The 24,935-nt window shown below is 55.7% G+C and overlaps 2 protein-coding genes across 6 annotated transcripts in view; one reads left to right on the top strand and one right to left on the bottom strand.

Annotated features, from left to right (window-relative positions):
• The window catches only part of TNPO3 (transportin 3), an 84,525-nt gene extending 83,429 nt beyond the window's left edge, over positions 1–1,096 (top strand). For both annotated transcript variants that reach the window (XM_073328965.2, XM_078851200.1), the window contains one exon: positions 44–1,096. The gene's annotated coding sequence lies outside the window, so the exon portion shown is untranslated. The remainder of the gene's footprint in view (positions 1–43) is intronic.
• A 4,204-nt stretch (positions 1,097–5,300) lies between these two features.
• IRF5 (interferon regulatory factor 5) overlaps positions 5,301–24,935 on the bottom strand; it is a 38,633-nt gene continuing 18,998 nt past the window's right edge. For 3 of the 4 annotated variants that reach the window (XM_078851202.1, XM_073328967.2, XM_073328966.2), the window contains 8 exons: positions 14,208–14,419; positions 13,280–13,469; positions 10,521–10,573; positions 9,354–9,384; positions 7,965–8,276; positions 7,312–7,701; positions 6,945–7,063; positions 5,301–6,139 (listed from right to left, as the gene is read on the bottom strand). In XM_078851202.1, the coding sequence (XP_078707328.1) occupies positions 5,903–6,139; positions 6,945–7,063; positions 7,312–7,701; positions 7,965–8,276; positions 9,354–9,384; positions 10,521–10,573; positions 13,280–13,469; positions 14,208–14,381 (1,506 nt within the window). In that variant the 5' untranslated portion in view covers positions 14,382–14,419 and the 3' untranslated portion in view covers positions 5,301–5,902. Of the gene's footprint in view, positions 6,140–6,944; positions 7,064–7,311; positions 7,702–7,964; positions 8,277–9,353; positions 9,385–10,520; positions 10,574–13,279; positions 13,470–14,207; positions 14,420–24,935 lie in introns of those variants that run through there. The other variant, XM_073328968.2, reaches the window with a different exon arrangement.

Genomic DNA, 24,935 nt, shown 5'->3' with positions numbered 1-24,935 from the left:
CCTTGCTCTGGAAATCCTGACTCTGCTTTCTGTCCCCCTCCAGGAATGTCTTTTTATTTAGAAGACAGGAAATAACAAAACCAAGAATGTCCCACAATCAGCAGACTTCATTGTGGCCGAGGGCTTTCACTCACTCTAGTGCGCATCGTCAAACCCGAAGAGACGCACCCCCGCCAGAACAAGCCAGTGACGTTACTGGGTGTGAGTGGGAGGGCAACTCAACCTGACTAAAGATGGCTGCAGCCGGACCTACGGCATCGTGGGGGGGACGCTGCTTTCCTGATGGACTCGCTTTAAAAAAAACAAAAAAATAAAAAAAAAAAAGAGAGAGAGAGAGAAATGAAACAAGAATGGGAAAAAAAATTGCCTGGTAGCAAAAAAAAAACAAAAAAAAAAACAAAAAAAAAACACCAAACAAAGTAGAAAACTTTCTGTGAAATGAAAAATAAAATAAAATTTACTTAAGGAAACCGTGGGGATTAAAAATACACACCTAGCAAAACCCCTTGTCTGCACTGGGAGGGGGGAAGGCACCCAGGTTTTTAGCCCACTTCCGGAACTCCCCGAGCTCCCTCCACTCCCCCTTACCCCTTCTAAAAGAGCAATCCGGAGGAGTGGGTTCCCCCACACAGCACCGTGGGGATCCCGCTGGTCGCCCCTGTGGAGCGCACTTCCAGAGCTCTGGAAGTTTAAACTTACCCCACCCTGCCCTCTTTACGCACCCCCCTCGCTAAATCTGATGCCATCAATCTGTCGGCCTCCGGGAGGAGAAACCGCCTGCGATAGACTGTTATATATTATATATATTTTTCTTTTTTTAGTTTGGTTCTTTTTTTTTTTTTTTAAATTTGGTTTTCTTTGGGTTTTTTACTGTGAGGGGGAGAGAGGAGAAGGGCTCTCGAGGTCGCAGTGACGGGGCTGACTATTTTACTCAACAGATTTGGAAACGACTCCCTGGGGAATCTTACATTGACAAGACCCGAGACCCTGTGCAGGCGTTAGAATTGAGCGCATGCTGTTCCGTCTGGTGTTGTAGCCATCTCGAGAACAAGACAAACGAAAAAAACAAAAAAATAAATTAAAAAATTAAAATGTCGGTTTTGTGCCTCATGTCTCTGGCTGTTGAACCAGTCTGGACGCCTCCGGCGAGGAGCGGGACTGCCCCCGGCTGCTGCCCTGGCTCCGAAATCCCGGTAACCGTAGGATCTGTCCGCGTGCTTCAACTGGCAGCAAGACCCCGTTACCCTTAAAGGGTAGTACCAGCGAAGGCGGATTGTAGTAACCGGTTGGAAGGGACTGTGCCAAGTGCCGTGATATTTAATTTTCAGTGCTTTAGTCACAAGACTCAATCCCAGTTTAACCCTCTTCTCCAGCCACCTTGGCTCCTGCTACTTGAGGAAGAGAATTCGCTTCTCCCTTGCACGCTGATTGGCACAGTAGCATTCACTAACCTGGCTGTATTGCTGTGCTCTCGCTGTAATCCTAGGTCGTACCTTTTGAAATTACCCTGCAGCCTCCCTACTTCGCACTAATGCAGGCCAGGTCTGGTGGGAATTGCTGGATTTTATGACTTAATAAGTAAACGACCAAAGAGGATCAGAGTCAAGGTGCCTTTTTTTTTTAATTGCACTGCAGCGAGCTTCTGAGCAGGGTGATTGAGCGTGACCGCCATTTCATTGCCTTCTGGTGTCCGTTGTGTAAAAGCAGCGTGCCTTCAAGGCCCCCACGCTGTACCAGCCGGCTAGTCAAAGCGAGCCGCGGTGTGAGACTCATAAGCACCAGGTGAGCTTCCCATGCAACGTATTGGTGAGCAAGGTTCTCTCCTGCAGCCAGAGATCTAGTTAACAATACAGCAGCCTGGGACTGCTCAAAGGAGCCTGGTAAAGGTTTATATGCTAGGCCATCGTGGCTGAATGAGCCACAATTAAATACTACCCAAGCAGCAAATCTATAGCTCTTCTCCTTGACACTTGCCTGCAGGGCCATATGGCTGGAACTGCCCTGCCCTGCCCAGGGCTAAAAGGCAGTGAACGTGCCTGGCTTAGGGCTTTCATCTTTTGGAATCGTAGGTCTGTGCTCGGAGGTGCTGGTGAGTAGTTCCCTCAGCTGGCCAGCACAGGGCCCATGTGCACTGAACAACTGTCATCCACCCAGGGTGTTTGGCAGTGCCAGCTGGTGCTCATTTGCCACTGACTTTGCTAGGCTCAGGCTTCGTAGCATTTAATTTCAGAAAGGGGAACGACACAAAAATGAGGTTAAACAGAAATTAAAAGGTCCAGCGCCGAAAGTGAAATCCCTGCAAGCTGCATGGAAATTTGAAAGGCACCGTAATAGAGGCTCAATTTAAATGTTTTCCCCAAATTGAAAAACAGTGAGAGAACCACAGAAGAGCCACCATGGCTAAACAACAAAGTAAAAGAAGCAGTGAGAGGCAAAAGGCGTCCTTTAAAAAGTGGAAGTTAAATCCTAGTAAGGAAAATAGGAGCATAAACTCTGACAAGTGAAGGGTAAAAATAGAATTAGGAAGGCCAAAAAAGAATTTGAAGAACAGCTAGCCAAAGACTTCAAAAGTAATAGCAAAAAATTTTAAGTCTGTCAGAAGCAGGAAGCCTACAAACCAACTTGGGGGGGGGGTGTCACTGGCCCATCAAGATGCTAAAGGAGCACTCAAGGCTGATGAGGCCATTGCAGAGAAACTAAATGAATTCTCTGCATTGGTCTTCAGGGCTGAGGATGTGAGGGAGATTCCCAAACCTGAGCCATTCTTTTTAGGTGACAGATGTGAGGAACTGTCCCAGACTGAGGTGTCAATAGAGGAGGTTTTGGAACAAATTGATAAACTAAACAGTAAAGTTACCAGGACCAGATGGTATCACCCAAGAGTTCTGAAGGAACTCAAATGTGACACTGCAGAACTACTAACTGTCGCCTGTAACCGATCATGTAAATCAGCTTCTGCACCAGATGACTGGAGGACAGCTAATGTGAGGCCAATTTTTAAAAAAGGGCAGTCAAAAAAAAAAGCCAACAGAATCATCAAGAAAGGGATAGATAAGACAGAAAATAGCACGTTGCCTCTCTACAAATCCATGGTTCGCCCACAGCTTGAATCCTGCATGCAGATGTGGTCTCCCCATCTCTAAAAAGATATATTGGAATTGGAAAAGGTTCAGAAAAGGGCAACAAAAATGATTAGGGGCATGGAACAGCTTCCGTATGAGGAGGGATTAATAAGACTGGGACTTTTCAGCTTGGTAAAGAGACGACTGAGCGGAGATATGATTGAGGTCTATAAAATCATGACTGGTGTGGTGAAAGTAAATAAGGGAGTGTTATTTAATCTTCAAACACAAGAACCAGGGGTCACCAAATGAAGTTAATAGGCAGCAGGTTTAAATCAAACAAGGAAGTATTTCTTCACACAACACAGTCAACCTGTGGAACTCCTTGCCAGAGGATGTTGTGAAGACCAAAACTATAATGGGGTTCAAAAAAGAACTAGCTAAATTCATAGAGGATAGGGCCATCAATGGCTATTAGCCAGAATGGACAGGGATGGCGTCACTAGCCTCTGTTTGCCAGGAGCTGGGAATGGGTGACAGGGGATGGATCACTTGCTGATTCTCTGTTCTGTTCATTCCCTCTGGGGCACCTGGCATTGGCCACTGTTGGAAGACAGGATACTGGGCTAGATGGACCTTTGGTCTGACCCAGTATGGCCGTTATGTTTGCCCATCTTCCTGCCCTCCATCAGCCAAGGAAAGGTAACCAGACCCTCTGCATTTACAAGTCTCTAGGTGGTGGGATAAGGGGGGGTAATTGTTGCAGAGCACAGGGCCAGGGTACAGAAATGGCCGACACTCTGTCTCCTGGCACCTGATGGCCTGGGCCTTCCCCCCTGCAAGGTGAGAACTAAAGGGTGGGAGAACAAAGGAATCCGGTGCCCTCCTGGCCTGGGAAAGGGACAAAGCCCAGAGGAGGAGGGGCTGGAGGGGGAGGAGGAGTGAAGTGCAGACGTGGTTGTCTGGCTCACTGCCCCCCAAAATGGACCCGGCTGAGGGGGTCCTGTTCTCTGCACCTACAAGCTCTGTTAGACCACGTTCCTGTCGTCAAATAAAGCTTCTGTTTTCCTGGCTGGCTGAGAGTCCCGTCTGACTGTGGTGTTGGGGGGCAGGACCCTCTGCCCCCCCCCCCGACCCCACCTGGGCAGACTCGCTGGGGGAAGCGCACGGAGGGCAGAGGATGCTGAATGCTCTGAGGTCAGACCCAGGAAGGTGGAAGCCAGGTGAGCTGTGTGTCCTGCAGACAGGCTGCTCCCCCAGAGTCCTGCCTGGCTTCATAGGGAGCAGGCCCAGAGCATCGCTCGGGGACACCAGGACTGTCCGACCCCAGGTTTGTGTACCAGGCACCCTGCTGTCTAGCTGCCAACACAGGCATGGGCTGGCTGGTCGGCCCGTGTCCTGCTCCGCTGGGGGTTTGGTACGTAGGGACACGTGCTTTGCATGATGCTCTACCCTGAGGCAAACGGCTTAAAACGTCTCCACAGGCGCTCGGCCGCAGCCAGAGCAGTCGGGGTCTGCGGAAACCCCGCCGAGCCCAGCGTCCAAGCAGGGGCCTGTCTCAAAGGAAGGGCTGTTGCCTGGCCTCTAAAACTGACCAGGCCAAAGCCGCGGGGAAGGGAACGTAGACACCGCTGTGCCTGCTGGGGCTTTTTCAGCCCCACTTGTTCAGTCAGGCAGCCGGTGCCGCAGCCGTGACAAACTCGGGGGGAAGCACCCCGCTGCTGAGGAGGTTACGGCCCAGCAGCTACAAATGGTAAAGAGGGGGCTAACCTGCCCGGCAGCTGCCAAGTCATTAACACTTCAGACTCCTGGCTGCAACTAACCCGGCTTCGGCTCCCTGGGGGCCTGGCTAGGCTGGGGAGCAGCAGGGCCCCGCCCCAGCCACTGTGCTGGAGCCCGAACCGGGGCGGTTTGGTCAGTTTCCGACGCGCACACGGCTGCAGGCGGTCGGCTGGGCCTGCACGCGCGCCCTGGCTGCTGAGGCAGGCAGAGAATCCGCCGGTCAAAGGCTGCCCGTGGTCCCGGCCGGCCAAGCCCCGGGCGGGCCCTTAGGCCTGGGCTTGCTACACTCTAGCTCCTCTCCCCCTGGGGGGGGGGGGCGCGCGTTTCGGTGAGCGCAGGAGCTCTGGGCTGGGGGCTCAGCGTGTGCTTTTCCCTACGCTGAACGCTCATCGGGCCGGCTCCCTTCCTGTCCTCTCCCCCGGCCCCCATCAGAAGAAGCCTCACACACGCCCCGCGCACGCAGGCAAGTGGTTGCTTTTATTAACAGCTGAGCCCTTCCCTTGCCACATCTCTGTGCCAGGCCAGCTCCCGGGGCCGTGACGCCAGCTCCCGGACACTGTGAATGCAGCATCGCCTCTGGCTCAGCCGCGCCCGCGGGCTGGATCAGGCCCAACGGCCGGGCCTGTCCTTTCAGCAGGCCCCAGCACCTGCTGCCCACCCCCCAGGCAGAGTTCCCATAAATGCCCAGGGCTGTGGGTCTAACCCAGTCTCTTTCCTCCATGGCAGGCATGGCCTGGCCCTGCAGTGCTCTGGCAAGGTGGGGCCTGGCCCGCAGCCTAGCGTATTCCCAGCAGGCGATGGTGTGGGCCGGCCTCCACCCATCCCATGCAGGAAGAGCCCCCTCCCCCCAGCCCCTTTGGGGGCCACAGCTGGTAGCTGGGAGGTTGGGGGGCAGCCTGCGCTGACGGATCCGGCGGAGCATTGCCCTGTAGCTGAAGCAGTGGAGATCAGTTTGCCTCGTCTCCCCCTCCTTGGGGCTGGCGTGCACGGCCAGGCTCACACGGGCGCCCCTCAGGAGGGAGGGGAAGCGGGTGAGTGTCTGCGACGTGCCCACGTCCTCACTGCTGCATGCTGCTGGCCTGCATTGCCCAAGGGCCCGGGCCTGGCTCCAGGGTCGAGGCCGGGGGGGCCTGCAGGCTCTGCTGGTTTTGCCAGAGCTGATGCAGCTCCTTGAACTGCTCCACCATCTTGTCTTTCAGGTCCGGATGGGAGATCTGCAGGCGGATGCTGTCCGCCGACCAGGAGAGCTCCCCAGAGAACATCTCCAGCAGGATGCGGGCGGCCACTGGCACGACCTGGGTGGCAAACAAACAGCAGGCCGTAGCTAGCCCGCTCCCCTCTGCAGCCTGCTCACCCCTGCCCCTTCCCAGCCTCAACCCCTTGTCTGCCCCCACTTCCTGGAAGGATCCGGGGCTGAGTTACCCAGCCCCCGCTCGGGAGTCCCTGCTACAGTCCTGCTCCGAGCATGTTCCCTTCTCTCCGCTGAACCCTGCCGGGTAACAGCCTCCTCTTGCTGCTGCGTCTCCACCCCTTCCAGCAGGCCAGGGCTGCGATTAGGCAGTGTGAAAATCTCCGAGCTTGGCCCAGGGAGGGGAGGGACGGAGCGGTCGGCATGACCAGGGGGCCTGCTGAATGAGGGAGCAGCGAGGAATTGGTGACCGAGTGTCCCGTCCAAGTACTGATCGGTCACCCCACTCCCAGCCCGAGATGCTCTGGTGACCCCCTGCTCGGGAAGGGTATCGCACACACGCCTGGCCCTCAACTCCCCCTTCGCAAGCTGCAGGCGCCCCCCGGTCCCAACCACTCGGCCTTCTCTGGGCTGTTGCTGGGGGCCCATGTGGGTCTGCGGGTGCGTCCTCGTTCTAGCCTTGGCCTGCGTGCATGGAGTTCAGTGCAGTCCAGGGGCCCGGGGCGCTGGGCCATCAGGCACCCCAGCTTGGAAGGGCCATAGTTCCATGGCTGGCGTGTCCTGCTGCAGACTGGGAAGGAGCAAGGGCAGAGAGGGCGGAGGGTCCTTAACAGAGCCAAACCAGCAGACAGGACCGCAGCTGGGCCCTAGGCCCTGCTCCCAGGGGCGAGAGCGGGTGGGGGACCCCTTACCTGGACAGTGATAAGTTTCTTCTCCTTCGGCTTCTGGTCCGGCCACTCCTCTCCGAAGCAGAGGAAGATTTCGAAGGGGGGCGGCGTGCTGGTCTGCCCCTTCTGGAACAGGATGAGCCCTAGGGAGCCCCACAGGGAGACACAGCATGAGGGGCGGGGACCCCGTGGCATTTCTAATCCCCTCCGCCACCCAGCATCTAGCAATCCCCCCCCCCCGCCCCGCCCTCCCGCCGTGTGGGAGGGGCCAGGGCCAGGGCCAGAGGAGGGGGGCCCTAGGGGAATGGCAGCCAGGAAAGCTGGGGGCAGAGAAGCCACGTGGGGAGGCCAGGGCCGGGGCGCCAGGATGCGGAGGGACCCCTCCGCTCACCGTTGAGGAAGCTCTCCAGGCTGAAGAGTTTGATCTTCCTCTCGCGCTCGATGGGGTTGGGGCCGGCCCGCTCGCCGGCGCAGGGCCCCGTCCAGAAGACCTTACACTGACACAGCCGGACGGCGTAGATGTCCTGTCCCTGCAGCTCCAGGATCAGGCCCCGGTCCATGGCGTCCAGCAGCTGGTGGGTATAGAAGCGCTGCTTCTCGTGGGGGATGTGCTCGGTGCTCGGGAACCGCACCTGCTCCAGCGTCACGGGCCCGAAGAGGTCCACCTGTTCGTGCGTGGGCTCCAGGCTGCTGTGGAACAGCCGGCACCCGTGGGGGTTGCTGATGGTCAGGGAGCTGGCCTGCCGGCCGCGGTAATGGAACTTGATCTCCAGGTCGGTCACTGGCCGCGGGAAGAGCGAGACAAGCCCATTAGCCGGGGCAATCGGGGGGGGGGGGGGGGGCTGATAACCCTGTGCTACCGTCACGCCGCTACCTCCCCTCAGCCTCTCCCCCGGCCTGGTCACGGCGCTAGGTGCTGTCCGGAGGGAACGGCATGCAGCCCGCGCCCCGGGGAGCTCGCGCCCCAGACTAGAAGGGACAGGGCAAGGAAGCACCGATGGGGAGGGCAGCCCCAGGCAGAGCGGGCGGGCAGGGGGGTCTTACATGGCAGCATGTGCGGGCTGATGAGCAGGTCGGGGATGAACTGTTCCATGGGCTGCAGAGACACGTCCGCGGGGGGCAGGTTCTGCAGGCTGCCCGGCCCCCCCAGCGGCATGCTCCCGGTAGGGTTCTGGGCCGGCAGCTCCCCGGCGGTGAAGGCACCGACGGTGGGAGGCGGAGGTGCCGACACGTCCGGGTGCAGGAGTTCCTGGGTGCCCAGCGGCGGGAAGGACCCGTTCCCGCAGGCGTTGGGATACTGGACTTCCTGCTTCGGCCACACGTAGGAGGGGAGTGGCTCCACGCCCTGGCTGCCATCTGCAAGACAGCAAAACACCCTGGCTCAGGATCCCCTCGTCAGCCCAAGCCAGCCGCTGGCATCGCCAGCCATGCCGGCTCCAGCCCACGACACCCAACACCCAGGCCCTGGGGGCGGGCCAGCGGGCCGGGACCCCCTCGGCACACGGCTCCTGCTCTCCAGCAACCCTGGTGCAAGGGCCCTCACCCTAACGGAGAGCAAAGGAGGAAAACAACTGACCCTTCCGGATGGGAGCTGGTCCTTTAGTGCCCCACACGGGAGGGTGGATCGAGGGTAAAAGAGGGGCAGCCCCCAACCTGGAGTGGGATCTTGCTGTGCCAGCCAAGCCCCCAGGGCACTTTGGTAGCTGGGACTGTCTGCTTGGGGGACAGACCCAGCCCGTGACTGGGGAAGAGAGGGACCACCCTGTGTTTCTCCCCACAGCTTTCAGGCTCCCGTTGGAGTTGGGGCGGGGGGCATTGGAGGCTGCTGAGTGCATCGCTCTCCTCTGCCCCACCTTCCCTGATCGGCTGCAGGTGGCTCTGGGCACAGAGCAGGGGGAGCCCATGGGGCTGAGCCGGCAGGACCCCACACCAAGTCACAGCCCCTTCTCCTTCCCCTGTGGAGGCGGGGGTCCGGGCGAAGCAGGGGCGGAGGGGGCAGACTCAGGCATGAGGACGGCATAGGGAGAGGAAGGGCCTCAGAGCCCTATGGAATGCAGGGGGGTGCTCAGGGGTGACGAGACTCTGCACCAAGGGGTGCTGGCCCCGGGCAACTGGGCCGCAGTGACCCCGCCAATGGGCCGGGGCAAGGCCGAGAGACGCCCCGGCTGGCGTCCCGGCCCACGAGCTGGATGAGGTCGCCCTGCTCCATCACCATCCCCGGCCTCAGGCCACGCCGGCACCTGGCACCAGCCCCATCGCCTGCCGCAGGGCCTGGGCACTGCCCGAGCTTGCAGGGCATCCGAGGGAGGGAGGGGTTTAACCGGGGAGCAGAGTGGCTTTGTCCCCGGGGCTAAGTAGATGGAGGGAGCAGACCAGCCCTGCTAGCCCCGTCCCCAAGTTGCCAGGCACCCCGGCCGGCCCCCCAGCACTCACCCACTATCGTCAGCGTCGTCATTTTCTGCAGCTGTGAGAGAGACAGGAGGTGCTCGGTTACTGGGGGAGGGCGCCCAGGGGCCTGTGACAGACCCAGGGGAGGGGGCAGAGGAGGGGTGGCAACTTTCAAATCACACAAAACCTAACACCCCTGCCCCGCCCCCACTCACTCCATCCCCCCCGTCGCTTGCTCTCCCCCACCCTCACTCACTTTCACAGGGCTGAGAAAGGGGGTTGGGGTGAGGGTTCCGGCTGGGGGTGCGGGCTCTGGGGTGGGGCCAGGGATGAGGGGCTTGGGGTGCAGAAGGGGGCTCAGGCCTGGGGTAGGGTGTTGGGGTGCAGGAGGGGATGCGGGCTCCGGGAGGGGGCTCAGGGCGGGGGCAGGAGGGGATGCGGGCTCCGGGAGGGAGTTTGGGTGAGGGAGGGGGTTCAGGGCTGGGGCAGGGGATTGGGGTGTAGGAGGGGGTGCAGGCTCCAGGAGAGGGCTCAGGGCAGGGGCAGGGGGTTAAGGTGCAGGAGGGGGTGTGGGGTATGGGCTCCAGCCAGGGGGCGCTGACCTCAGGCAGCTCCCGGAAGCGGCCGGCATGTCCGGCTCCTTGGCAAAAGTGTGGACAGGTGGGTCTGCGCGCTGCCCACCCCTGCAGGCACCGCCCCCACAGCTCCCATTGGCTGTGGCTCCTGGCCCATGGGAGCTGCAAAGCCGGCCCTCAGGGTGGGGCCTCCCTGGCCACCCCGTGCCTAGGAGCTGGACATAGCAGCCGCTTCCGGGAGCCACATGGAGCCAGGGCTGGCAGGGAGCCTGCCTTAGCCCCGGAGCACCGCCAGCCGGACTTTTAACAGCCCGGTCAGCAGTGCTGACCGGAGCTGCCAGGGTCCCTTTTCGACTGAAGGTTCCAGTTGGAAACCGGACGCCTGGCAACACTAGGGCGTGCCCATGCAGCCGAAGGGATTCCCCCACCCCAGGGCCTCGGCAGCCAGCCCGTGGGCTAGCCGACGCAGCGCTGTTCAGCAGGTGGGGCAAGCGCAGCACTCTGCCCCGGGTTTTCAGGGGACACTCAATGGCAAGCTCCGGCAGCCTGCGAAGTGTGTAATGGCTAGTAGCCTTCTGGCCCTATTGCACCCACACTCACGCGCTGGCCAGCTCCACCAACCCCCTCACTCACTCACCTCCTCATCCTCCTCGCCCAGGCAGCAGGTGTGATCCTCCCCGGCCAGCGAGTCTACAATGGAGACACGGGGGCGGTTAGCAAGCCACACGTGGGAGTCATGGGGCCTGTTAGTTGGGGGTGAGGCTGGAGTCACAGGGCCTGCTAGCTGGGCGGGATCATGGGGCCTGTTTTCTGGGCCGAGCGAGGGTGTCTGGGGTGCGTCACGGAACCTCTTAGCTGGGTTGTGGGGCGTGGGTCATGGGTCCTGTTTTTTGGAGGGCCTGGGGGGTGTCCAGGGGCCTGTTAGCTGAGTTGTGGGAGGTGGGTCAGAGGGTCTGTTTTCAGGGCGGGTTTGCTGGGTGGGCAGTCATGGGAGCTGTTAGCTGGGTGCTGCGAGTGTGTGGGGGTAGAGTTGCCAACTTTCTAGTCACACAAAACCCAACACCCTAGCTCCGCCCCTTCCCTGAGACCCCACCCCCCACTCATTACATTCCCCCTCCCTCAGTGGCTTGTTCTCCCCCACCCTCACTCACTTTCACTGGGCTGAGCCAGGGGGTTGGGGTGCGGGAGGGGGTGCAGTCTCCAGGGTGGGGCCAGAAATGAGGGGGTCAGGGTGCGGGAAGAGGCTCAGGGCTGGGGCATGGAGTTGGGGAGCAGGAGGGGGTGAGGGCTCCAGCTGGGAGTGCAGGCTCTGGGGTGGGGCTAGGGATGAGGGGTTTGGGGTGCAGGAGGGGGCTCCAGGGTGGGGCCGATGGACTCAGAGTGTGGGAGGGGGCTGCAGGTTGAGGCATGGGGTTGGGGTGCAGGGGGCTGAGGGCTTGCGGGGGGGGGGTCACATGGGCTGTTAGCCGGGGTTTGGTGGGGAGTCATGGGGCCTGTTAGCTGGGTTGTCAGGGATGGGTCACGAGCCCTGTTTGCAGGGTGAGTTTGCTGGATGGGGTGTCATGGGGTCTGGTAGCTGAGTGAGGCGAGGGAAGGGGGGTCACGGGGCCTGGTAGCTGGGTTGCAGGGGCAGTGGGTCCCGGGGCCTGGTTTTTGGAGGGGGCTGGAGGTGTTGTGGGGCCTGTTTGTGGGGTTTTTGTTGGGTGGAGGCACAGGCAGCCCCCCCAAGCACTGAGGGGCTCACCAGGCAGCCCCTGCCTAAGCCTCTGCAGCTCTGAGGTGGGGCCGCCGAAGATGGGAAATAGGCCAGAGAAGCCCAGGCGGCGGGGGGGCAGGGAGGGTGTTATCCTCCCTGCCCCCCCCCTCAGAAAAGAGGACCCCAACCCTCATTTTTCCCAGCAGCCTCCTTTCCAGGTACCCTGCTTGCCCCCAGTTCCCCTCCTCCCCCAACCCAGTCCCCCCTTACCATAAGAACGGCCATATTGGGTCAGACTAAAGGTCCATCTAGCCCAGTATCCTGTCTACCGACAGTGGCCAATGGCAGAGGGAATACCCCAGAGGGAATGAACAGAACAGAGAATCATCAAGAGATCCATCCCCTGTCGCCCATTCCCAGCTTCTGGCAAACAGAGGCTAGGGACAGCATCCCTGCCCATCCTGGCTACTAGCCATTCATGGATCCATCTTCCATGAACTTATCTAGTTCTTTTTTGAACCCTGTTATGGTCTTGGCCTTCATAATATCCTCTGGCAAGGAGGTCCACAGATTGACTGTGCCTTGTGTGAAAAAATACTTTCTTTTGTTGTTTTAAACCTGCTGACTATTAATTTCATTTGGTGACCCCCCCAGTACATGTGTTATGAAATCACAGAATATCAGGGTTGGAAGGGATCTCAGGAGATCATCTAGTCCAACCCCTTGCTCAAAGCAGGACCAATCACCATTTTTTGTCCCAGATCAACTGAACAGTCCCCTCAAGGATTGAACTCACAACCCCGGAGACAGAGTAAATAACACTTCCTTATTTACTTTCTCCACACCAGTCATAATTTTATATCGTATCTCCCCTTAGTTGTCCCTGTTCCAAGCTGAAAAGTCCCAGTCTTATTAATCTCTCCTCCTACAGAAGCTGTTCCATTCCCCTAATCATTTTTGTTGCCCTTTTCTGAACCTTTTCCAATTCCAATATACCTTTTTTGAGATGGGGCGACCACATCTGCACGCAGTATTCAAGATGTGGGCGAACCATGGATTTATACAGAGGCAATATGATATTTTCAGTCTTATTATCTATCCTTTTCTTAATGATTCCCAACATTATGTTCGCTTTTTTGACAGCCGCTGCACATTGAGTGGATGTTTTCAGAGAATTAGCCACAGTGACTCCAAGATCTTTCTTGAGTGGTAACAGCTAATTTAGACCCCATCATTTTATAGGTATAGTTGGGATTATGTTTTCCAATGTGCATTACTTTGCATTTATCAACATTAAATTTCATCTGCCATTTTGTTGCCCAGTCACCCAGTTTTGAGAGATCCTTTTGCAGTTCTTCACAGTCTGCCTGGGACTTAACTATCTTGAGTAGTTTTGTATCACCTTCAAATTCTTCCACCTCACTGTTTACCCTTTTCCAGATCATTTATGAATATGTTGAACAGTACTGGCCACAGAACAGACCCCTGAGGGACACCACTATTTACCTCTCTCCATTCTGAAAACTGACCATTTATTCCTACCCTTCGTTTCCTATCTTTTAACCAGTTACCAATCCATGAGAGAACCTTCCCTCCTATCCCACGACAGCTTACTTTGCTCAAGAGCCTTTGGCGAGGGGCTTTCTGACAGTCTGAGTACACTCTATCCCCTGGATCCCCCTTGCCCGGGCTGCTGGTACCTCCGTTGGGCTGGTGGCCCTCGCACACCTCGTAGATCTTGTAGGGCTGCATGGGCGTGTCCTTTGTGCCGTCGTAGATCAGCTTGAACTCGCGGCTCTTGTTGAGGGCACAGCGCAGGTTGGCTTTCCATTTGGCTGGGTCCGGCTCATCTACACCTTCATTGTACTTGCCAGTCTCCTTGGCCCAGGCCTGGGAGGTTGGGATTCATGGGGTAGGGGGGTGGTCACAGACATAGGTCAAGCCCCAGCCCAGCCCCAGTGCTAGGAGCTCAGGAAATCCAAGCTTTCGCCTGTATGGTCAGTTGATTAAAGTTTCATTCCTGAGCTGCCATCGGCTGAGCGATGACAAGGGGCAGCCAGGGGGTGGCCTGGGGAGAAGGCAGCTCGGAGATGCTCTCCTGACACAACGTATAATTCACTGGCGGGCCAGCACCAGGGCCAGAGCCTGTGTCGGCTTCTGCAGTGACACCGGCTGGCATAAAATGCCACGGGCTTCCGGGCCTGGCTGACAGCAGCACATCACCCCTCGCAGCTGCGTCCACAGGGCAGTTCAAAAAGGGGTGCGGACATCACGCCTCCTGCTGCGAGGCTGGTACGATCGGCCCCGTTTCACAGGGGGGAAAACAGGCCTTTTCAAACACCTCAAGAGGCGGCTAACTGAGCGGCCTGGTGGCTAGTCCCATGCAGCTAGCAGGGTGCATTCTGGGACACCAGGGGGTTATGCCATCCCATGAACCTCCCATCCCAAGGGGGCAGAGGGACCCATAGCCTGCCCCAGTGCAGCAGCTCCTGGGAGTCCCAGTTGGGGTCACGTCGCATTGCGCGCATGACCAGCCAACCCCGTTCCTTACATGTCAGCTGGGTGCCATGTGCCCCAAAGGGTACCCCCAGCCCAGCCTGGCATCCCACAGGCCCCCTGGGCGGTCACCTTGAAAACGGTGTTCTCATCGTCCTGTGTGGGGACGTGCCGGGTGGCGTGGCGCCAGGGGATGCAGAAGAGCTTGCGCTCGGGGTTCACCCACTGCAAGCCTGGGTACTGGTTGCTGTTCACTTGGGCGATGAGCCAGGGCTTCAGGCGGATGCGACGGGGATGCGTGTTCATGGCGACTCACGGCCCGCAGGGCCACGCCGGCCACTAGCCTGCAGACAGAGAGAGGGAGAGTCTGTTACAGGGCCAGGTACCCAGGGGAGAGGGCAGAGCTAAGGGGGAAGGAATGAGGGGAGGGGGAAGGGCAGGGATAATAGTGGGGGGGAGGCAGAGTCCTCCCTTCCCCGTTCTTCACAGACCCCCAGATCTGTCAGGCTGGAAGGGACCTCAAGAGGTCACCAAATCCAGCCCTCTGCGCTGAGCCAGGACCAAGTAACCCTGGACCATCTCTGCTGGGGGTTTGTCCAGCCTGGTCTTCTTTCTTTATTCAAGTCAATTTTATTAAATCGCCCTGTGACTAAGGCGAAGATTTGGTCCCTGATATTTTTAGTAAAAGTCACGGACAGGTCACAGGCAATAAACAAAAATTCACGGAAGCCGTGACCTGTCCCTGATTTTTACTAAAAATATCCGTGACAAAATGGGGATCTGTGGGTGCCCACACCGCCTGCAACGGGGCAGCTGCACGGCGGCTAGGAGCTCCCACCGCGGACTGCGTGTCGGCACTCCAGGGTCCCCCACTGTCCATGGCTGGGAGCTGCTGGGGCCCCCGCCGCCTGCAGCAGCCAGGAGCTCTGGGGTGCCCCTGCTGCCTGTACTCCGGGAGCCCGCGGCGGCCGGGAGCTCAGGGGTTCCCCCACCACCCACGGCGTCCAGGAGCTGTAGGGTACCCCCACCGCCTGCAGCAAGCTTGGAGCTCCGGGGGCCGCTAGAGGTGATGGGGGTACCTTAAAGCTCCCTTTCCCGCGCGGGCAACAGGGGACCCTGCAGCTCCCCACCACTGCGGGCTGAAGTCCCAGAGGTCGCTGGAAGTCATGGATTCCGTGACTTCCGCAACCTCCGTGACTAAATCGTAGCCTTACCTATGACACGTCTGCTGCGAATACAAAAAGACAAACCTACAAATCTAAAGTAACCACATCTATATCCATGTTTCTCAACCTTTTCGATACCATAGACGGGCTTGCTGCCTTCCTAAACTGTGTCAGGGGGATCTCAGGGACGGGCGCCAGTCCACGAACCGGTCGGTGAGAAACACTGATATACATGATCCATTAAAATGTCAGTCAGAGCCTAATAAAAACTCTCTTCTTCAGCACAATGCTAAAAGGGCAAAGATTGCCACTGATTTGATTACTGCCAGCGACTGAGAAGAAACTAAAAACATCCTTGGAGATGGTGATCAAAGCTCGTTTCCTGCACAAGAGGTAAAATCCCGCGTGCTCTCAGAAGCTGGAAAATTCTAAAATCCAAAAGAGAGTGAGGTAGGTCCTCCAGCACTCCAGATTTACATCGGCAAAGCCGAAGATGTGAAGGAACTTCTCAACAGCTTGAAGGACAGCAGTTTCCATGGTATGGAATCTTAGCTGAGTCTGTGCCTTAAGCAACAGGGGTTTGAGAACTCACTCCAATATAGTTCAAAGACATACGCCATCTTCAAAGGAAAAAACCAAAAGCAAACTTGGAATCATGAGTCATAGCCAGATATTCTTCTTGAGTATGGGCTGTCATGTTCTGTTTGAGCAGCTGATGATATCAATTAAAAGATATTGACAATAAAGTGAGTAGCAGAAAAAGCCAACACAGCTGTGATAAATTGGTGAGTGTTATACCATGGAAATAAGGAGCACACAGGTTGTTCCTCCATCTCCTGGAGGCAAAGAAGGGGCAATTTATAATCTGGAAGGGGACAGATTTTAAACCAAAATATAAGAAAAGCAATGCAAGCTCTACTACTTACAGAAAGAACATCCAGCTTGGCATGTAAAAACGAGGCAGGGGTAGACTTTGGGAGAAATAAAAGTCTCCTCAAAAAAATATTTTGAACAATCTCTAAGGCCAAAATTTGTCCCCTTAACCAAATTTCAACCCCATAGATGACCTGGAATATTATTTTTGCATTAAAAATTCTTAGTGCCAGGGGCAACTCTGTTCCCACCATATGAGCACGGAGGTCGGGCTCCAGGTCCAACAAGTCCTCGGCCTCTCTGCTGGGACTGCCAAGGAGGGGGCCAGCTGGTGTCATCTACAGGGATGTTTTCTGATGCAGACACCTGCTCATTAGGAACTGGGCAGAGACCCAACAAATTCATCTCATGTAGGCCGCCAACCTGCCAGCACCTGCTGCCTTCCCGTTACTGCCAAGCAAAGCTGGATTCAGGGCAGTGCCCTAGTCGTGAGGGGCCCATTCCCCACCCCCAGAGCCCCCCAAAACTCCTGCCCCGCCTGCACACACACGGTGTGAACTGAGATGCTCCTTTCTCCTGTGAGCCCAGAGTCCCCGTCCCCTCCCCCACTCCCCTGGGATGCCCCACTTCTCCCAAGGTGACTGCCGTGCCAGCCATCCCATCCCAAATGCAGGCCAGCGGCTGCTGCTTCTAGGTGGCGGGGCCTGCTTGTTCGCTCCTCCCCTGCTGCCAGGGCCTCCACTCACACCTCCATGGTGTGATCCTGGCCAGCTGGGACACCTCCTGGGATGGGGGCAGGTTGTGCCAGAGGGATGGGGGATCCAGGCCCCAGTCCATGTGGTGGGGGAAGGGGCATCCCGGCTGAGGGGTGCCCTGGCTCAAATTATATTTGGGGCAAGGGTCAGCTGGGATGGGGACCTCTTGGTGGTACTGCAGGGTGGGGTCTCCTGCTTGGCTTATGTTGGGGGGGTCCCCCAGTGCATGGGGTGGGGCTGCTGGCTCCCAGGAGCAGGGGGCTCACGATGGGGCGGGAGCAGGGGTTGCTGAGCTGTATGAACCCCGGGGCTCTGCCAGGGACGGGCTCCATACCACCTCTCTCCCTGTGCCCGGGCACTTGGTCTACAGCTTCTCCTTCCAGTCCTGCTTCCTCTTTTGGCCTCCCCTGCAGGGCACCATGGGGCATGCACACGGCCTTGTTGCTGAGGACGCAGAGGGAAAAAACAAACCCCGAGAGCCAGCTGCTAGGCCTTTCGAAACAGGCCTGCGGAAACAACCCCAGCGCCAGCCGCCCACGGCCCAACATATCAGCAGGTTGCCACGAGGCTGCTTGGCTGTGACCCTGAGGTCCCCAGAGGACCCCAAGCTAGCACTGCATTACAGGGCACGCTGGATTAGGGCCTGACCAGCTAACAGATCTCAGACAAGAGCTGTCAACAGGGAGCCAACACTGGATGGGAGGGTTCCCAGCGGAGCCCTGAAGTCAGACCGAGCGATCTGGATCGCTTGGGAAGCTGGGCCCAGGCAAACAAAACGTTTGTACAAGTTACAACTCTAGGAACAAGGAACACAGGACGCGAATGGGGGCCGGGATCCTCGAAAGCAGAGACTCTGGGGTCACAGTTGCTAAGCAGCTCAACATGAGCTCCCACGGGGATGTTGTGGCAACAAAAAGGCGAATGCAATTCTGGGATGTATGAACGGGAGCGGTGCCTAGGAGCAGCAGGGCGATTTTACCTCTCTACCCGGCCTTGGTGAGACCACTTCTGGGATACTGAGCCCAGTTCTGGGGGCTGCGTTTTAAGAAGGAAGTTGAAAATCGCAGAGGGTGCAGAAAAGAGCCACAGAAACGATTGCAGGGCTGGAGAAAATGCCTGACAGCAAGAGACTTCAAGAGACTATCTAGACTATCTAGACTTCAAGAGACTATCAAGAGTCAATCTATTTATCTGATCAAAGGAAGATTTAGAGGTGACTCGATTTACAGTCTGAGTGCCTGCAAAGGGAGAAAATACCAGGTTCTCATGAAGACAGACAGAGCAAGAACCACTGGCTGGAAGCGGAAGCCAGACAAATTAAAATCAGGTAAAAATTGTGACCAGGGAAGGTGGTTCACCACTGGCACAAACTACCAAGGGACGTGGAAGGTTCTCCATTGCTTGGGGTCCTCAGATCCAGCCTGGCAGCCTGTCTGGAAGATTTGCTTTAGCCGAACACAAGTTATTGGACTCAAAACAGGGGTAACGGGGTGAAATGTAATGGCCCGTGATACAGGATGGGCTAGGTGAGCTAATGTGGTTCCTTCTGGCCTTCAACTCCTGGAATCTATGAACCTTCTCACACAGAAAACAAGTCCTGTTATTGCCAAGAGAGAAAAAAAAGGGACAGTTTTTGTAGGTCCTACACACAAACAAACAAACAAAACCCCACACTCTGCATGAGCTCCACCTGCTCCCTCCCAGGCTTCACAGCTGCCAGCTGGCAGACACTGGCTACAGCATGGCTGATGCGGGGGCAGCGCCAGGAGGGCAGGTTCCTCTCAGCTCTGGGACAACGGCGCTGCCAGGAGGAGGGGTTCAGGCGCTGGAAATGGAGGAGACGCAGCAGGACTTTTCCTCCGCTCCAAGCTTCTTTGGAGAGAGGATTTCAAATAAGCCAGGGGAAAGGAGAGAAGAAAGCCCAGCCCACATGGGCAGGGCGGGGCTGGCAGGGCCTAGGAGGAGGGGATCCCCTTGCCGTGCTGCACAGCTCCCGACTCTCCCCATTTGCTGCCAGTCCTCAGCGTTTCCTTCACTCTCTCTGAGGTGAGTGCCAAGCCCAGCCCTGTGCAATCTGCACCGATGGGAGCAGGTCACCGGGTGTGGGGCACACGGCGCCCTGCCCTCGGGCCCATCGAAGCTTGGAGGGTGGATGGGGGGAGCACTGAACAGCCCCGAGCCTGGAGAGGAGACAGTCATGGAGGGGGCTGCACACCTATCGCTCCGGGAGGGTAGGCCAAGCTCTGAGGTAGGATGATGCCCTATAGGGGGCCCGCAACACCCTGGTATTTGCAGAGCGGGAGGGTCTCTGGGCTGGGCAGGGAGGCTCTCTGCTTGCTGCAGCTTGCCCGAGCTGGGCGAGTCGCCGGGCTGGTCAGGCCACCTGGCGCCGGCAGGGCGTGGGGCGACACACCAAGCACGCGTCTCCTGTAGACCTGGGGGAGGAGCCTCACCTAGCCCGCTGCTCCCATGCCCTCAGGCAGCTTGGCAAGAGCCCTGAAACAGGAACGTCATCTCGTCCCCTGGGGAGGAGAGCGACAGACACCCACCGGGGAGGTGGGGCGGGGGTGGCGGGGGCTCCACCTAGCCCAGGGCCTGGGGAAAGCTCTTCCCTCCAGTCTAGTATGATCTTAGACACCCCACACGATGGGGAGCCCCTTCCCCCAAGTGGCACAGCTCCCTGGTGGGTGCTGACTGCACCCCCGCACAGCCCTTGGTCCCTGCGGGGCTCTTCACAGGCTGCTCCGTGTGTATTTTAATCACCCACCCAAAGTCCAGGCCCCACCCTGCAACCCCCAGCTCTGGGCACACAGCTGTGACCTCCCTTGCACTGAATACATTGGAGTTTACATACACACACCACGAGCATACAGTCATCGAACATCACCGTTGTGTACAACGACCACCGTGGAAGGGAACAGGTGCAAGAAATCCAGAGAGAGAAACCGGATTAGTGTATACCCATGTCGCTGTAATCCCAGGACTGTTGAAACGATGCTAGTTAAAAACAGAAGATGTGGAACCGGAAATTAACAAACTGAAGTTGGTGTGTCGGATATTAGGCCTAATTAGTGGACAAAATAATGCGGGGATGGGCTGTTCCACCCACCACTCCCTTCTGGGGTCCTTAAAGAGAGAGAGACTCTGGGGGAAAAGAACAGACAGAAGGACAGACACACAAGCATCAGCATCCTGGCAGCCACCCCCGACCCCAGCTCCTGGGACCCCTGACCTTAGTGCCAATCCTAACAGATGTCCTGACCAGACCAGGCCAGGCCAGAGAGAGGGACCCAGATGACACAGCCACCCCTACTGGCTCCAGCTGAATCCCATCCACCACCTGGGATGAAACAGGACCAGACATTAAAAAGCAGAAACAACCGCTCCAGCTAGGGGGAGCGGATAGCAAGTCTGACAAATCAGGATGGGGGTGAGGGTAACAGACGCCTGTATAAGACAAAGCCCCAAATATTAGGACCGTCCCTATAAAAATTGGGACATCTGGTCACCCGAGCGCCAGCCCATCTCAGTGAATAGAACTTCTCTTCTCCCCCAAAGGACAGTTACCCCCATCTTTGGTACCACCTAAGGGCTGGTCAAACAAGGGGGGGTTTCCTTCTAAAACTCTCCCCAGCTAAAGGGAAAGGGGACATGGGAGGCTGTGAAAAGGAAAGCCTCACTTAAGAGAATACATTTCACAGGCTTGAACTAGTTTTCTCCCTTTTCCATACCTTTAGTAAAGGCTAACGGGATGTTGGATGTTGCCTTTGCCATTGTGGAAAGCAGACATAGATCTCTGTACACCAAACTCAGGACCTTGTTTAACACTGTTTGATGCTGGACAGTGACTGGGTTACGTTAACTTCTTTGGCCCGTTTCTTCCCTTGAACTCAAGCAACCCCAGGTTTCTTTTTGGTCCCTTGCCTTTAACCTGAGAGGAGGGTCCCTCCAAAGAGTGTCAGGCTTCACTTCCTGTCTCAAACTCTTCTCCAGCGTTACTGTCCACTGTGAAGCAGCTCCCACATTCCACCCCAGAGGTGGCTGCATTTCAGTGATGGGTGTGCAACTCCTCAACTTATTGGGCAAGATTCTGCCACCTGTCCTCCCGTTTAGTAGTAACTAGCCGCAGGGAGGTCTGTGGGGCAGCACGCGGCGTAAGGCACTGATCAGCAAGCGTCAGAGTGGTGGAATGCAGGCTATTATTATTTTATTCCCAAGACAAACATTTGATTTCCCAAGAATCGAGGTTGCTCAAGCGCATTTCCTTTGGACAGAACCACTGCACATCCAGCGAAACAGCTGCTGAGTCGACGCTCACATCCACCCGCAGCCCGGCTCATGTGCCCAGCCAAACACACCCATGGACTCCTTCCCCCAACAGCAAACTCCCCCTCAAGTCAAACCGCTTCCCGGTGTGCATCTCAGCTCCCAGCTAGATCAAGGCACGTGTTCCGCAGATACACACGCGACAGTCATGTCAATCATGTGCTATTTGCAAGTGAAGGAGTCGGAGGCTGGGATAGGCCCCACCGACAAGCACGGGTTTTATGTGCATACGTAGTTAGGGCCCTACCAAATTCACGGCCATGAAAAATGCGTCACAGATCGTGAAATCTGGTCTTGTGGGTGCTTTTACCCTATACCATACAGATCCCACAGCCTCTCTCAAATTGGGGATCCTGAGCCAAAAGGGAGTTGCAGGGGGGTGGCAAGGTTATTTTAGGCAGGTTGCAGTATTGTCACCTTTACATCTGTGCTGCCTTCAGGGCTGGAGAGCAGCGGCTGCTGACTGAGGGCCCCGCTCTGCCGGGAGCAGCACAGAGGTAAGGGTGACGACACCACACCAGGCCATCCTCCCTTCTGCGCTGCTGCTGGCGGCGGCTCTGCCTTCAGAGCTGGGCTCCTGGGAAGCAGCCGCCCCTCTCCAGCTCTGAAGGCAGCGCCATCACCGGGACCAATGCAGAAGTCAGGGTAACGGTACCGCAACCCCCCCCCCCCCGGACTCGGTTTTGGGTCAGGACCCCTACAGTTACACCACCATGAAATTTCAGATTTAAATAGCTGAAATCAAGACATTTATGATTTTTTAAATCCTATGACCGTGAAATTGACCACAACGGACCGTGAATTTGGTAGGGCCCTATACATAGCCATGGTTTGTGATGTGCTCATTGTTACCCCACTTGTCTTAGTGCCAACTGTGGGCTAATTCCTCTGGGGCCCTGCACCTGGTGTCACCTCTTACGACAGGTGCCAGATGGCCATCTCTCGTGACAGCAGGTGTTTAACTTAAAGCACCAGTTCCTAGAGTCATGTGAATGCAGGAGAATATCAGCTGCCATTTTAAAAAAAAAAAAAAAAAAAACAGGTACCTTTCTAGCCATGGTGGTTGTGAAAAGCCTGAAAATGTGACCCAAACAGCATCGAACCCAGAAGGCAATTGCAAAGAACCCTGCCTATATTTATTTTAATCACAAGGGTTTTTTAAGCCAGTCTCATGACCGCGGTGGTGATGGTGGGGGACCGGGGCTGGCTCATGGTTTTTGAGCATTCAATGTCAGTGCAAGGCTAGTCTATCCCGACCGGGTAGCATTTTGCCCTCCCTTCGCACTGGAGTGACCCAAGACCCACAGTGCCGGGGCCTGTAGGGGGCACACATGGAGCGCATGCAGCCACCCGCTTACATTCTGCCTGCAGCACGTCCGCAGCAGAGAGACAGACCAAGAGGAAGGAGCTCGAAGAAGAGCAACAACAATCATCAGGAGGAAAAGTGAGGCTAATTCAGTAGAGCTGATGAAAAGCTACAGAGAGCGCTGCTCCAAAAAGCCTCCCGAGGAAAATACACGACCACAGGGAAGAGTAAAGCGTTGTTATGGAATAAACCCTGGTTAGGCAACAGGAAGCAGTGAGAGGGAACAGCTGCTCTGCAGAGCACAGGAATGAGGAAGTGCCCCGGGGTGGGCACTGGGGCCAGCGACACTTAAAGGGACAACGGCCACTTCAAGTCTCGTCCCCTTCCAAAAGGATCTGCAAACTCTCCCCAGGACTAACAGCCACCCCATATCTGGTGGTGTTGGACTCACCTGGCCCGAACTGTTCTTACAAACCAAAGGATAAAAATCCATTTAAAACATTGGATTTTTTAAAATGTATATAAATATTTTTTTAATTACATAAATTACATTTGAAATTGATGACCTATGTTAAGGCCTACATTTATTATAATCTATCAACATCATTTAATTTAAATACGAAATAATACTATGAAGCAGTACATGTTCGCTGCCAAGTTTTAAAGAAAGTCAGACCACTGAACCGGTAGAAGTTGCTGGTGAAGCACCTGGAACCCGAGTTTGCTGAAATTCTAAACTATTTTAGAATATTTTCTTCAGATCAGCTTATTCAGCTAGGTCAGTTCAATGACTACTAGTTCCTTCAAATTAAGAAACCAATTGGGAGATGCAAAAGCAGGAAAGCTTGTTTTCCTCTCCCAATCTGTAAATAAAAACTAGGTGTGAGAGGATGAGCTCTACTAATTCTAAAACCTTGAGGGATGTGGTGACTAGAAACAATCCATTCAGTTCACTAACTGCAGATACTTCCTTTCTTTTATAACTCGTTAGTTTTAAATGCAAAACATGTTTTGATAAACTTTTTGATCAATTGTTTTTTCTCAAGCATCCAGCACTTTTAAGTTAGTTTAAGGGGAAAAAACGGTGTTTTTGTGCATTTTTAATTGAATTTGAATTCTCATCCAAGTTAAACTTAATCATCTATTGTATAAGAAACGTTTCATTCCCCATTTTCTAATTTAATAAAAATGTAAAAATTAAGAAGATGAATAAATGTATTTCAAACTGCATAATTGCTTAAATAAAAGTGTCTCAATATAGCATATCCTCCTGGTTAGCAAAAAGAAGCCCCGAATTTAGCACAAAGGCTGCAAATCAATGTGTTTTAATGGTTACCAGCCAACGCGAACTAACCTGTCTTTAGAAAAATAAAAAGTGCAAATGCAAAACATGATTAAAATTGTTTATTTAAATCAAGGTTTCCTCTTTGTAACAGAGCAGGTTGATTTAAATTAGCAAATGTAGTTCTTGTCCTTGTTTCTGCAGGGAAGACTCTCTCCAAACAGCTGACTACCCAGAGGAAAACTGACACTGACTATCCAGTGCGCTGTCAGTTACTGTTAGGTGCAGCTTTCCACGTGGAAATGTCCCGGTTAGACTGATGTTGTCCCTGTAATACTGGGCATTTGTCACTGTGCTGGGTGCTAGGGTCAGTCTGGAGAACGACAACCAAGCTGTTGTGAAAACACGGGCCCCTGTCACGAGAGCAATGGTAAGCGACAGACAGAGGACTAGGGCACACAGTTCTGATCCTGTCCACCCAATGCAGTGGCCCCGATCCCCACATACACTCCGGGGGCCATTACAGTGGACAGAGTAATGAGCAGGAGGAAGAAAGGGGCTTAGAAGTGAAATTTGCTAAGTCCTGGATCCTCAAAGGCTGAAACCAATAGAAGTTAGGCACCAAAATACCTTTCAGGATGAGTCTGTCAGGTTGGTAATTGCCATAGTGCAGTATGAGAAGTTCCTGATTGATGGGGCCGGGGTAGATCTAGTGGGGAGGGTGCTGGGAGACCTGGATGCAATTCCTGGCTCTGCCAAAGACTCCCTGTTTAACTTGGGCAAGCCACTTAGTCTCTCTGTGCCTCAGTTTCCCACAAAAAGAATATCGCTGCCCTGCACATGAGTAGTTCCACTGACTTCACTAAGTTTCCTCATATGCTTAAAGTTAGGCACTTGCCTTTAAGTTCCCCGCTGAACCAGGGCTCAGACACGACCTAGGGTGCAATTCTTAACTCTGTGCCACCCTTCTCCTTTAAGACACCCTCACTTGCCCCGCTCTGCTTGACTAGAACCTGCTGCAGCTTCCGCTCAGCCCCAGTGGCCAGAAAACAACTGGCTGAGCTAGTCCTTCCTGGGACGCAGGTAAGAAGAAAATGGGGAAAACCTCGAACGTGCCAGGAGCTGTACAAAGCCAGAACAAAACGACTGTCT

The sequence above is a fragment of the Lepidochelys kempii genome, chromosome 1, assembly GCF_965140285.1.
Source record: "Lepidochelys kempii isolate rLepKem1 chromosome 1, rLepKem1.hap1, whole genome shotgun sequence".
Classification (NCBI taxonomy): domain Eukaryota; kingdom Metazoa; phylum Chordata; order Testudines; family Cheloniidae; genus Lepidochelys; species Lepidochelys kempii.
Note: the sequence above shows the minus strand (reverse complement) of the source record. Positions and strands in the feature narration are given on the sequence as shown.